General features: G+C 39.9%; 1 protein-coding gene across 2 annotated transcripts; it reads right to left on the bottom strand.

Annotated features, from left to right (window-relative positions):
* Positions 1-50: 50 nt before the first annotated feature.
* Positions 51-12,183, bottom strand: LOC308108895 (V-set and immunoglobulin domain-containing protein 1-like). Of its 2 annotated transcripts, XM_080462193.1 has the most exons (6): positions 11,970-12,150; positions 10,013-10,345; positions 5,504-5,776; positions 2,512-2,790; positions 1,459-1,578; positions 51-491 (listed from the first exon to the last, which is right to left on the bottom strand). In XM_080462193.1, exons 1-6 carry the CDS (start codon positions 12,037-12,039, stop codon positions 412-414), a joined length of 1,155 nt encoding a protein of 384 aa, XP_080318319.1. In that variant the 5' UTR covers positions 12,040-12,150; the 3' UTR covers positions 51-411. The 2 variants fall into 2 exon arrangements, with proteins under 2 accessions (XP_080318319.1, XP_080318320.1); XM_080462194.1 differs by lacking the exon at positions 2,512-2,790 and having other exon boundaries at positions 1,459-1,572; positions 11,970-12,183.
* Positions 12,184-13,634: the final 1,451 nt, after the last annotated feature.

Here is a 13,634-nt window from a genome sequence, read left to right as displayed (position 1 = left end):
GAAGAAATTTGAGAACAGTAATAAAACAGTTTGAGCTCTTGTCTTTTCTTCATCATTCATTTTATTGAGATATAAAATAAGACTTCCAGCAGTTCACACAAGAAAACACAACGAAACTGGTACATGTTTGTTTACCTGGAATAAAAAAAAAAAAAATACAAAAATCTTAATTTACGGAATAAAAAAATACAAAATGTTTTAATTTGCACCGAGGAAAAAATGTGAAAACAGTATAAAAAAATTAAAAATGCTAAAAAATGAGAACATAAAATTCCTGCAAATCTGAAGCTGCAACACAAACTGAATACTTTCAGTCCCACATGATGAATTAAAATAACAGAACTGTGTGTGTGTGTGTGTGTGTGTGTGTGTGTGTCTGTGTGTGTGTGTGTGTGTGTGTGTGTGTGTGTGTCACACAGGTAAAGCCTCTCTCAGGTGCTGATCATGGGGTTGTGGTGAATCCAGAGAGCGGCTCGTCAGAGAGTTTGAACCTGCAGGAACAAACAAGAATTTACACTCTCTGATGTGCTTGATACACACATTATTAACTCTTTATTGGCGGTAAAATAACAGTTTTACATCCTCCCAACCGCGTCACTTTAGTGTTTTTAAAAGCTTTTTGTAGTTTGATTCAGCTGAAATCAAGATGATTTCTCAGAGTTGCTCCACTGTGACGACCTGAACACCAGCAGGAGGTTTACTGAGGATCTCTAGGAAACATCTTTACTGCTCCAACCACAGATACTAAAGTAATTCTACATGTTGTACATTTCAGATATTTGATGTTTTCAAATTGACTTTAAATGCAGATTCAACTCTTGTCCACTAGAGGGAGCTCCAGTACAACAGTTTGAGAAACTTGATTTAAAAACCTGACTGCAGCTTTATTCTTCTCATCTTCACATAAACCTGTTTCTATTCTTTGCTTTGATTAAATTTCTCTTTGAAATGTGGAAAAATATTAAAATACTATCATAAATATGACATTTTAGGAAAATTAAAATCAGTCTTTACAAATATCTCACATGAGCGTCACGTTTTTCTTTTTTGCTATAAATATTGAAGTTTTGCTAAATTTGACACTTTAAACCAGATTTCATTAAATATTAATGACCTAAAACAAAATTTTCACAAAATCTAAAATGTTAAAAAATTAAAACATAATTATCTGTAAATAAAACTAGTACCCAATATAATATAAAGTATATTAAAGTGGCAGAATCATAATTTCTGCTTTAAAATAAATTTTGTTTTAAAATATTGAAAGAATTGCAATTAATATTCAGTTCAAAAGTGATAAATTGACTTTTCTTAATCTAATCATAATTTTTTATAATTATCTGAGGGACTGAAAAACACAAAGAAGCTTCATGTGGGCCGAGAGCCTCAAGTTGATCAAGTTTAATATAGATTACATTAATCTGTTGGGATTTCTACTTGTCACTGAAATAAACTTACTTTTATTACATCTGTATCCTTTGTGTCGAAGAACAACAGCAACAACAACAACAACACCAGCCACAAGGACAGCTCCCAGAACTGCAGCAGTAATAATCCATCCAATGGGAAACTCTGAAACTGAAGACAAAAAGTTTATTTAAACACTAAAATGTCTCAGACACTGTGTCAACGTTTTGTTCAGGAGTGTTGAAAAATATTATTTCAGAGGTGCTTTTTCATTAGTGTGATTAAAGTACTTTATAAAACTGTAATATTTTATCTGCAGTAAGATGTTTAAACTTTAACTCCTCCACAGTGAAACACTCGAGTCTCTGAATCCTCCACTGATGAAACCATCTGCATGTTGAAACGTCTGCAGGGATTCGAACCAGCGACTCCGAGCCGTGCTCTCCACTGAACCACAGTGACAGACGTCCTCAGACTCAGAGACGACGTGGACATGAAGGTCCAGGTGGTGAAGATGACGCTGGATCTTCCTCTTCCCTGCGGCTCCTCAGTGGGATTAAACAGACCAGTGTGGATCCTCCACCGACCTCTCAGGATGTAATCGGATTACCCTGGACTCACTTCCTCCCACCTCCAGTCTCTCTCCAGGAGACACTTGTCCTCAGGTCACGTCCTGGTCTCCACTCATCAAACATCAACTGAACACAAGCAAACTGATTCCAGTTGAGAAGGTTTGAGTGGAGAAAAGACTTCACCTCCGTTTGTCTTGAATTCTCTTCAGACGCTCTGGATTGATCTAGATTCTCTACATGCAGACGCTCTGCCAGAGGTTCTGCTCTTCTTCTCCCACAGAACTTCCTCTTCCAGGATCCCTCACTTCTTCAGTGTCACTCAGTGTTTTTCTACTCAGAACCTCATGTTAGAAATGTGCTGCTGAAGCTGCTCTGTGATTGGACGCTGGGACCGAGGAGCTTCACTGTAGTGACTCAATATGGACACCAACTTCTGTTTCTCTGCTTTAGGACCATTTTTAATGTTTTATATTTAATGACCTGAGAGATTGAGTTTAACAGAAACACATAAGAGATTAAATATTTAACTTACCACCAAAGAAAACTTTGATTTTAGCAGAAACTTCATGTTTGATGTCGTCTTGAGTCACGACACAGTGATAGAAACCGTCTTTGGTCACGGTGGTTCGGAGGACGACGTCATAACTTCCTCCTCTTTCCGTCACTTCAGGTTCTTCAGAGTCGACGATGTTTCCTGAATCGTCTTTCCAGAAAACTGCAGGTTGAGGAGAAACTCCAAGAACTTCACACTGTAGAAGAGCTTGGTCCTTCGTTTCATCAAGAATTGTGAGATATGGTTTAGAAGCTGCTCCTGAAAATAAGAACAATATGAAACATGTTAATCCTAATCTGGTTTGTACCGACAGTTTATCTAATCTGTAGGAAAATATAAGATCTGAACATATTAGTGCAACATAACTTCCGTTAAAACGTCTGAAAAACGTTGAATTAAAAATCTAATTCAAATTTCTTCTAACTTCACATTCAGGAAGAAATTTCCAGTGTGAAACTTTTGAAAACACGAGCAGATTCACACTGAAGAACTTTAAACTCCACAAACGTTTCTGTTCAGTTTCTCTAGAAAAATCTAGAATCTTCCGCCAGACGTCACTTTTCTGATCAGCTGCTGGTGAATTTTAGTGTTTGAGTGAATTAAAAGTGGGGAGGAGGAAGGATTGTATAAAAGATGGAAGCTCCTCCTCCAGAGTCTCATCATGAGTCCTCATGAGAGACGAGTCGTGTTGAGCTGCTTTGTTCTCATCCAGGTTGTAAAGTTCTGCTCCAGTCGAGTCCAGAAAGAAGAGAAACATTAGAAAAGCTTCGATTAGAGACTGAAGCAGCAGCTCAGCTTCAGAGAGAAACTCTACTCAGTTTACACTTTTCTACTCAAACTGAACCACAGCTGGAGGCAACATCTGGACCTGATGGAGGCACCACTGTCTGTGACCAACATCTGGACCTGATGATGGAGGCACCACTGTCTGTGACCAACATCTGGACCCGATGAGGCACCACTGTCTGTGACCAACATCTGGACCCGATGAGGCACCACTGTCTGTGACCAACATCTGGACCCGATGGAGGCACCACTGTCTGTGACCAACATCTGGACCTGGTGGAGGCACCACTGTCTGAGACCAACATCTGGACCTGATGGAGGGACCACTGTCTGTGATCAACATCTGGACCGGATGGAGGCACCACTGTCTGATCAACATCTGGACCTGGTGGAGGCACCACTGTCTGAGACCAACATCTGGACCCGATGGAGGGACCACTGTCTGATCAACAGCAGAGTGAAAGTGAGAAATCATCACATTGGTACTGATTCTTCTTTTAATCTCAGATTAGTGAGTTGATCATAACTGGACTTTAATCTGTGGGATTATTTCATCTAAACTCTTTTAACTGTAAACTGCTTCACTCACTAACATGTGATGTGAGCTGGATTCACACCAGAGGGGCAACTCCTGTCCCCAGAGGGGCAACAACTCCTGTCCCCAGAGGGGGGCAACAACTCCTGTCCCCAGAGGGGCAACAACTCCCGTCCCCAGAGGGGCAACATGAACACCCTGCAGTCTGACAGTAAAAGGTCCTGAAGCAGCAGCAGGAGCCTCGAGTGTGACGAGCTTCACTTCTTCTGCTTCTTTGACTTTAATCTGACGACTGGGAGTCAAACTGCTCGTTCAACACATCAAATACAAGTCAAAGTTCAAGTTACTGAGTTTGAACTACAAACACTGGAAACATCAAGCAGAGCGTCCGACATTCTCCCTCTTCAAACTCTGCTCACACATTCAAACACAAACTTTATTGTTCAGAGGAGCAGAACAAAGTCTTTCCTGCCTGCTGCCGTCAAACTGGACGACTAGACCTTCTAATCTGGAATTATGGAAGATTTGAACTTCAGCGTGACGACGTTATTCGTCACATGCTTTTATTTTCTCACTTTTATTCTGAAGTGTTTTAAATATTTGAACAATTCTGATATTTTAGCACTTTTGAGTCAATTTTTCATGTTTTACATCAAAACAGTTCTATCATCTATTATCTATCTGTCATGTAAGTTGAACTTTGAGTGACGAGAGCAGGTCCAGCTTATTTCTTCACACAGCTCAGTTGTGGATAATCTGGGCAAACAGCTCCGTTGTGAATAATCTGGGCATACAGCTCAGTTTCAGTCTCTTGACTTCAGTATTTATTTTCCTACTGAAATCTTCCTGTATGTCGCTGCCATCAGTTTTATTTCGTCTCTTAGTTCTTTGTTGTTTTTCTTTTCATCCCGACCAGATTCTTCACAGCATCAGTCACTTTGAACTTTAGTTTAGGATGTAAAAGACGGTTCCTCTCACCAGATCCAATCTTTCTGCTGTTTGATAGAAAAACCTTCCAGCTGGAATTTAAATCAAGAGATATTTCTTTAGTCTTCACCATGAAGGTTGTGTGACAAATGGATTAAGTTGTATAATTGATCTTAAATTTAAAGTAGGAGAATTAAGGAGGCCAGATTAACAAGTAACATTTAATTCGTTTTAATCTGAAACACCAGACAGGAGGATTAATGCAGAATTAGAAAATACAGCAACAGGGGCAGTTTAGGAAAACATGAACTTTAGTGTTTAAATAATTTTAATCTACATTCTTCACCTTTTTCAGTAGTTCAGTGTTTTAAGGAGTTTTGGGTAAAAACAGTCAAAATGTGTTTCATTGGCTTGTTTGCTATTATAGATCAGGAGCCAATCAGCAGTATTTCTATAAATAAACAAGACATTCAGGAGTTGTGTGAATAATCTCTGGTCTGACTGAATTTGAGTTAAAATGTTTCTCCAGGTATTTTAATGATGGATGAAGTTTGATCGTCTCACAGCAGCTGGAAAGTTTAACTTCCTGAATGTTTCCAGAGATCTGCTCAGTGACGCTTCTTATTCAAACCAGGAGACTGAAGCTGGAAATGATGGAGGAGATGAAGGCTGGAACTCCTGGTTTCACACTGGAAACTAAATATGAAATTAAAATGGACTCACCAGGACCAGGCGCATACGTCTCAGTAAAGACTTGGTTGTGTATTTCCTCCTGAGTAGCGACACATCGATAATCGCCGCTCTTTGTCACGGTGGTTTGGAGGAAAACATCAAAACTGACGTCTTTCTGTGTGAACTTTGGTTCAGCATCAAGGACGTTTCCAGCAGCGTCCCACCACTCCACTCTGGGTTTAGGAAAAGCTCCTCGGACTGAACACTGGAGCAAAACTCCGTCGGATGATTTGTGAAGTGTTGTAATGGGTTGTTGAGCCGCTCCTGAGAACAGAACAAACAACAGGTTATTCAAGAATATTTAAGGTTTGTCATTAAAGAATTAAAACAACATTTTGCTCTTTTGGTCTTAATTTTTACTTCAAAATCATAACTCATGTTTTTAATACTGAAGGAATGTAAAACATGCAAAATAAAAAAATCCAACATCTTATTCGTAAAAAGTAATCCCACAGAATTATCAGAAAATACTTTGAATAACAGTTTAAACGGTAAATCTACATTTAAGATTTTCTTTTGAGAGATTTTTATTTCCTGATTTAATCTCATGTTACGATTACATTGGACGGTTTCTCTTGTTTTTGTCAAAACACTTAAATATATCTAAAATATATTTAAGTGTGCTAAATAATTGAACTTTAGTTTTTGTGATTTGTTGATGAAAGATCAAGCAATACAAACTTTTTAGTTTAAAACATTTTGACATTATATCAACTTTATATCTGCATTTGATCATTTTATGACTTCATTATGTTTTTATTTTTGATAAGGACTTTTTAACCATTTAATAAACATTTATGCAATTAGTTAATTTATAAGAATAAGAAATTAACTCAGCTCTTGTATTCAGAAGGATTTAGGTTCATCTAATGTTGATTTAACTCAAGAATGTAAAACTGATTCTAGTTTTGAGGCTTCACACAAAACTATTTGATAAAGTGGATAGGACAAGTGAAATATAACTATTAATGGATCCAAATTGTTTCTTTTGTTGAATCTGAACAAAAAGTTGAATCTCCAGAGAGAGTCGGTGTTGAGCAGCCTGGATGTCTGCATGTAGTGAGGATGAGTATAGAAGTGAAGAGTGGAGGTAAAGTCTCCCTCACTGATCTTTGGTTCTGGTGCTGCTCCACCAGCAGAACTTCTTCTAGGACTCTGGAACATCTGGAGGCTGAACGGACCTCTGAGGGCCTCCAGCCTCATGTCCACACCAACATTTAAAAGCACATTATCAGGCTGCTCCAAACACTTTTCTCTCCACAACAAGGAGATTTGATCATCAATAGTAGAACAACTTCCACACAAACTCAGATTTAGTGAGGAAACATCCAGCAGAAGAACCACATTCTGGGAGCTTCTCTTCACAGCTTCTAAAGTTCAGGACCAGAACCTGGAGGCTCCAGGTGAGATGTCAGCTTGAGGACAGTGTTTCAGAGGAGGACTCACCGGGGAGCTTTCTGCCTTTTAACCTTATAAAGCTCGGAGGTTGGATGCGACCTAATTCTTCATGGAAAACTCGAGAAAAAAACACTCGGACGATCTTCATCTTCTCTGTGAGCCTCAATAACTGCGTCTTAGAAGCATTTGAAGCTCACAGCTTCTCCTTTTGAAACGCTTCAGTCCATTTGGAAGCAGGAGTCAGGAAATTAAACTTACAGCCTTTAATTGAAGATTAAGAAATATTAATCGTTTCACCTGAGAACCTGTCGGAGCCTCGTTAAAAGGCTTTTATCGATCCCAAAACACACATTGAAAGTCAAACTTGGACCCGCTTGGAAGAATCAAAACTTCCCCGATGAAGCAAAGTGAGTTAAAGTGAGATAGAAGCAGAAACAGCTTGAATAAATGTGACCGAGTCCATCCTGGAAGTTTGACCTGAGCGCTGCAGACTCAGTGAGGAGCCTCATCTCAGTGACTTTAACCAGAGTGACACAGAAACTGACCAATCAGCTTCAAGCCTCCTCACATCAGGACACGTCCACCTACACAATCAGCCAATCAGCAGCCCGCTACCGCCTAATGGGACGTAATTAACAGGCTTTACATCCCGTCAGCCAATCAGAGGAGGCCATTGGCCAGGTGCGTCATATTGACAGCTGCGCTCGTCCAATAGGAGAGCAGAACAATGGAAGCGGCCTCTGATTGGAGCAGGAGAGTTTACCTGTCTGACAGGAGGTGAAGATCCTGGACTTTCCTCTTTTTCACACAGCAGGACACCAAATTATCACATTAACTGGTTTTATCCCTCAAAAAGGAGAAAGTTTAATCAAGATAAAGGAATAAATCTTCATATTAATATCATGGAAACATTTTCTATAAATAGATTCGACATTTCTAGACATTTTTAAACATTTTAAAGTGGATTTATCCTCAATATTCATTCAATTTAAGGAGGTTTTTGAAGAGTTATGTTGTGCTGTGTTGGAGATGTTATGTCCTGGACTTTCCTAAATATCTCAGAGCTGCTTCGCTCTATATGAGAGAAACTTGGTACAAACATTTTAGTTAAACTGAAGATGAAATCCTGAAAATTTCAGCCTAATAGCACACATCATTCCCAGTTTACTTCATTTTAAAGCTGCACCAAAAGGTTAAAATCTCCAGCGTTTCAGCCGTTCTCATTAAATCCCTTCTACCAGTCACCAGAGTGTGGAGCACAAATAAGATGAACGCTCCACATCAAACCTCAGAGAGTTTACTTTCTATTCATAGAACAGACATTTATCAGCCGTCTGTGAGCTTTAGATTATGAAGCAGGTAAAATGAGCAGATTTGAAGATGCACTAGTGAGCATGGCTGTAATAAGCCCTAACAAGTTAAGATCCACTCTGGAAGGGAAAAGAAAGCACATGTTAGACTTTTCATCAACCTGACCTTCAGGTCAGACTGAGGGAAAAGAAACACAGTAGTGTTAAACACTTTATTCCTTCATGTCATTAGAAATGTAAAAACGTGACAAACATCTTCATGTATTTACAGAGGAGATTGGTTAAGGCGAGTCACAGATGGTCACAATGAGGAGACGCGTCTATAGTGGATCTTTGTTTGACCTCATTTACTTTTCTTCAGGACTCAGTAACACTGGACTCACTTACAGTTTTAGGCAGGAGCAGGACAAACATTAACCTGGAAAAGCCTCACTTTCTTTACTGAATCAAAAAGACTTTAGTGTCTCCAGGAAGAGTGAGAACCTCTATCTGGACACTGGACTTCTTTCTTCTTCTGCCGCCTGCATTATTACGTCCATCGGCGTCTTTAAAAACAGGAAGAAGCTTCAAATTCATCCTGCAGCCTCAAGTCTCGCTTTCTGTTCCTTCAGCACTGGTGCAGCATGTTCCTCTCACCGGGCAGCGAGCTGAGACTCCACTGGAGCAACACAAGCAGAGCCCACAGGGAACAAGGAAAGCACATTCAAAGACACTGAAGAAGCTGTTGTGAAGGGAACACAAAGCAACGAGCCGGGGAACACAAGACTGTGGCAAGGGAACAAACTGCTGTTGGAATGAAATGCAAAATGGTGACAAAGAAAAACTAAACTTAGTGAGAAGGTATGAAAAAAACTGTTATGAGGGAACGCAGGAGCAATTACAAGGTATTTAAGGCCAAGGATTGTTGATTAAGGGAACTAAAGTTGGTGCAAGACAACAAAATAATATTGTTGCAAAAGAGAAAAAACAATTAAAGATGAACAAAAACAGTTAGAAAAGAACAAAAGATAGTTGTGAGAGAAGGGAAAATAGTAGCAAGGGAACTAAATTCGTTTGGGAAACAAGAAATAGTTGCAAGGGAACAGAAAACAGTAGACAGGAAACAAAAACTACTGACAAGGGAACAACAAAATTGCTGAAGCAATGTAGAAAATGTACAAAGAAAGAAAAAACTTGAGACAAGAAAGGAACAAAAACATTGCGAAGGAATTAATGAACAAACATTTAAGGGAACAAAAGACGGTTGTGATGGAATGTAAACTATTTTAAATGAACAAGAAACAGTTATAACTGAACAAAAAATAGTTTTAAGGTACAAAACAGAACTCTTGTGAGAAAAAAAAAAGTGAGGGAACAAAAACTTTGCTAGGGAACCAGAAATTGCAGAAGGGATGTAAAACATGTTGGATGAACGCAGGATTATTGCGAGGGAAGAAAAACATTCTGCAATGGAGAAAAACAAAGTGCTGCGAGGGAAGAGGACACTATTGAAATGTGTCCTCATGAGCTTCAGTAGGTCTCAACAAGCTGGCTGAGGATTCACTGTCCAGAGGACAGAATCAACGTCTCCAGGAACTGTGGGGAACCAACCTGTCAGCTCAGAACCAGTCAGGAGGTTTAAAATGAGCTCAAATCAAACTGTTATCTGCTGGGAACTCTGATCACTGAGGCTGGAAACTGTGGCTCCTCCTGGAGGACTTTCTCTCTCTGACCTGAGTCCATCTGAGACTCCTGAACCAGTCACATCTGTAAAGACACAGCTGTCTGCCAGCGTTTGAATGAGGACACTCACCAACAATAAGCTCATACTGGCCTCGTCTTTCCGGCTCATGAAAGGGAAACTTGCAGCTGTAATTCCCGCTATCTTTCACCTGGGCTTTTCTGATCACTATGGAGGCGTTACCGACCTCCAGCTGATCGGGGAAATGAGACACCCGATCTTTAAAGTGGCCGTCCTGACCCGAAAGCCCGTTCAAGTAGTGGCTGCCTTTTTTGTAGAAAAAGACCTCGGTGCTGCCGTCTTTCTTCCAGTCGAAGACCTCGTCTTTAATATTTCTACCGTCTAGAGCACAATCTAGAAGAGCGTCTTCGTCTTCTCTGACCACCTTCCTGGTGACCTTTGACCCTGGAGAGACAAAACAAGAAGGAGACAGTGAGGGAGGACATGTGTCCACAATAAGACAACATTTATGGAGCAGTGGTGAGAAGATGAGCTACTTTATTTACAACAATCAGTGGTTCAGTGTCAGTGTGTGTCTGAGCGTCCTGAGAAGCTGCTGTTAGAAATAGAAGACGGATCTTTCCTGTGATCAGAAGCTCGTCCAGTAAAAGTCCTGGAGGACGCTGGAATACCTGGAATATAAAGCTCTGCTTCCTCCACACAGCTCGTCTTCAACCTCAGAGTCATGAGCGGTGTTAGTAACTGACTTTACTCCGCTCAGCTGATGGAGGAAAACCTTCTCCAACCTGTTTCAGCTCCAAGAGGAAACGCTGGCAGCAAACGTTGGCCGGCCTGTTTCCACTGGTTCCACTTCTTACCGTGGGAAAAGTTACTAGCTGAGAGGAAAGAAGCCAAACCAGGTGAACGTTTAGGAGCCGTGCGGCTGTTGAACAGGTGATCTGTCTGAGCCTGAAGATGAAGTGAGAAAACAAAAAAAAAATCACTCCCAACAGGTAGAAACAGAAAATAAAAGAAGTGGGTAGTGAGTGAAGGAGGAGGAAACGGAAAAACTACTACTACTAATTAAAGTACTACAGTTAAAAAGGTGAAGCTGGAGTCGGGGAGGCCATGTTGTCACACTGTTTTAAACACATCTGAACTATATTAGTGAGCTGGTGGAGGCGCACTGGACTGATCTTTGTATTGATGCTGGAATTTCACTCAGGATCAATAAAGTATCGATCAATCAGTCCTGATCCGTTTCCTGATCCTGATTCATCCACATTCGATCCTGTTTTCCTCAGTTCAGCGTCTGGATCTGATCCCAGCTGACTGTGTGTGAAGTCGGGTTCACCTGGACGGTCTCAGGTCCAATCACACAATCATGAACAACCTGAGGACAGTTAACCTGCGTTAAATCCTCTTTATGTCATAAAACCAACATTTGATGCCATAGAAATGAGTGGAGCCTCTTCATTCAGCACGCTGGTTCACTTTGATACCAGAGAGTCCAAACGGGTCAAAGACAAACAGGAAATGGGACTTTACACTGAAAGAGCAGCAGGAACGTGTGAGAGCTTCAAGGAAGTGCTCACTGAATAAAATCCTTGATAACTGTCGCTTTAAATATGAATTCTGACATGAGTCATCATAAATCTGAATCTATTCAGTTAAAATGACTTGATGTGTTTTTCTGTTTCTTCTTATCTTGTTTTCTGTCTATTAAAAATAAATATTCTGACTTTAATCTTATTTTCTTGATCGTAAAGAATCAATGCTGTTATAATTTAAATAATAATATCCAGATATCCAGTTCCTTCCCGGTTAAAGGGACATGGGGGCTGTTTTCCAGTTTCTCTTTCAAGCTGATGAGCTGCAGGTCTGGATTCTAAAGTCAATCTGTGCTTGTAAAGTCAAAGTGCTGCAGGCTGGAAAGAAGACGCAGCATTTAGTGAGGCACAGCAGCAAACAGGAGGAAGGATTCATGCAGGAGGAAACAGGCTCATGTTCAACTGTGGCTCCTCTCATCGACTGCGCATTAAAGTGAAGAGAAATCCAGAGGAGCTGAGGACAGAGAGGCTTTTCTTACCGGGTTGATGGCTGAACGCTGCTCCGGAGCAGATGAGCAGACAGAGGCAGAGAGCTGGCAGCAGGTCCATGGCTGCAGCAGTCTGAGGATCCTCACCACTCTTTTTAAAGGAGAAGCAGTCATGGACCTAGACCTGGACCTGGACCTGGACCTGGACCACTCCCTGCTGCTGCACCAGTCTGAGGATCCTCACGACTCTTTTTAAAGGAGAAGCAGTCCTGGATCACTGATCTGAATAAAGATGATCCTCTCATAAGTTGTTATTGGCTCAGAGTGAGCTCCCTCTAGTGGTTGGTGGGGGAACTTGTAATTGAATCTTGACCAGCAGCAGTTCTTCTTCATGTGTTTGTGAGATAAAGAGGAGCTGCAGCTTGTTAGGATGAGTTGAAGTGTCTGATTGGATCCTCACATGAGGAGTAAACATGTCTCCTTCATAAACTGTCCAGAGAGAATCTGTGTGTCACTTTAATCTGAGATGTTTCTTCCTGCAGAGACACTTTGAATCACTGCAGGATTTCTTAGTTTCTTTAGTTTCTGTAACGAAGCCAGTAATGTTTTTATTGCAGTTATTTCTCTGAGCGGTTGAGAGGCTGATGAGGTGTGTTTGATGTCTACTTCAGAGGAATTTATGATCTGCTGATAAGAAGATTTATTCTCCTCAGTGAAACTAAGAAAACTTCCCGTTGATCAGTGAAACTTTGGTCTCGTTTCAATGAAACTTCAATAAAACAACTGAAGGAAAAGTTTTCTGTTCCACTTTAAACTCACGTTTATTCAGCACAGGGTCAGTCTGGTGGTACGAATGTGTTTTAATCTGGACAAAGAGGGAATATTGTATTAAACATTTATCAAACACGTGACACTGGATCCTATTTTCAGACATTATAATGTCTCCTGCTGTATTTTAACACCTTATATTAAGTCAGATTTCACTGGAGTTCCTGACACTGTGTGGCAACATGTTCCATTGAATTGTACTGTATAATAATAAAATACACTATAGAATATTACATGACATGTTCTCCAGTATAGTATCTTCTCTCCTCACACTGAGTCTTATTGGATTGTAAAATTAAATTGCATCAACTGTCTAAACAGTTAAAATTAAAACTACAACCAACAATATGAAACTAAAACAAGAGATTTTCTACTTTTATGCTCAACATTACTGCTCTGTTCACTGTCCAATTATATTTTATCTCAATAAAATGAATGACGAAGAAAAGACAAGAGCTCAAACTGTTTTATTGCAAAACATCTTTTCTGAAATTTCTTCAGTTTTTTTGCTTTTTTCACATTAATATCATCTTTCTTGTTGTTTTGTACAGAACCCTTTGTGGAGGTTTTCTTCCATCAGATCCAATTCAGGCCATTTATAATCAGTTCTAAGTGAAATCACTGTACATTTCACACAGTTTTGTGATTACTCCACAGTTTTATTTGTCTTCTTATATCTTGATATCTCCCAGTGGACCAGATTGGACCGGAACACATTGTTGTATTTTATTGTGACAGGTTACATCCTGTCCCTTTATACCATTAAAACATTCATGACTTCACAGTTTGTTGCTTTACATTGTAACATTTCACACAGTGTAGTAAATCATTATATCATCATTTTGTAATGATCCCAATCATTCCGTCATTATAAATCAAATCATTTTA

This window comes from Lipophrys pholis, assembly GCF_963383615.2.
Source record: "Lipophrys pholis genome assembly, chromosome: 4".
Lineage (NCBI taxonomy): Eukaryota > Metazoa > Chordata > Actinopteri > Blenniiformes > Blenniidae > Lipophrys > Lipophrys pholis.
Note: the sequence above shows the minus strand (reverse complement) of the source record. Positions and strands in the feature narration are given on the sequence as shown.

What these genes read in the sequence shown, in the direction of transcription:
- LOC308108895 (XM_080462193.1), bottom strand. Translation starts at nt 12,039, where the DNA reads ATGGACCTGCTGCCAGCTCTCTGCCTCTGTCTGCTCATCTGCTCCGGA. An exon ending in AGCGTTCAGCCATCAACCCG is followed by an intron (nt 10,346 to 11,969) that starts GTAAGAAAAGCC and finishes TTGTCTCTCCAG; the next exon opens with GGTCAAAGGTCACCAGGAAG. An exon ending in CCAGTATGAGCTTATTGTTG is followed by an intron (nt 5,777 to 10,012) that starts GTGAGTGTCCTC and finishes TTCTGTTCTCAG; the next exon opens with GAGCGGCTCAACAACCCATT.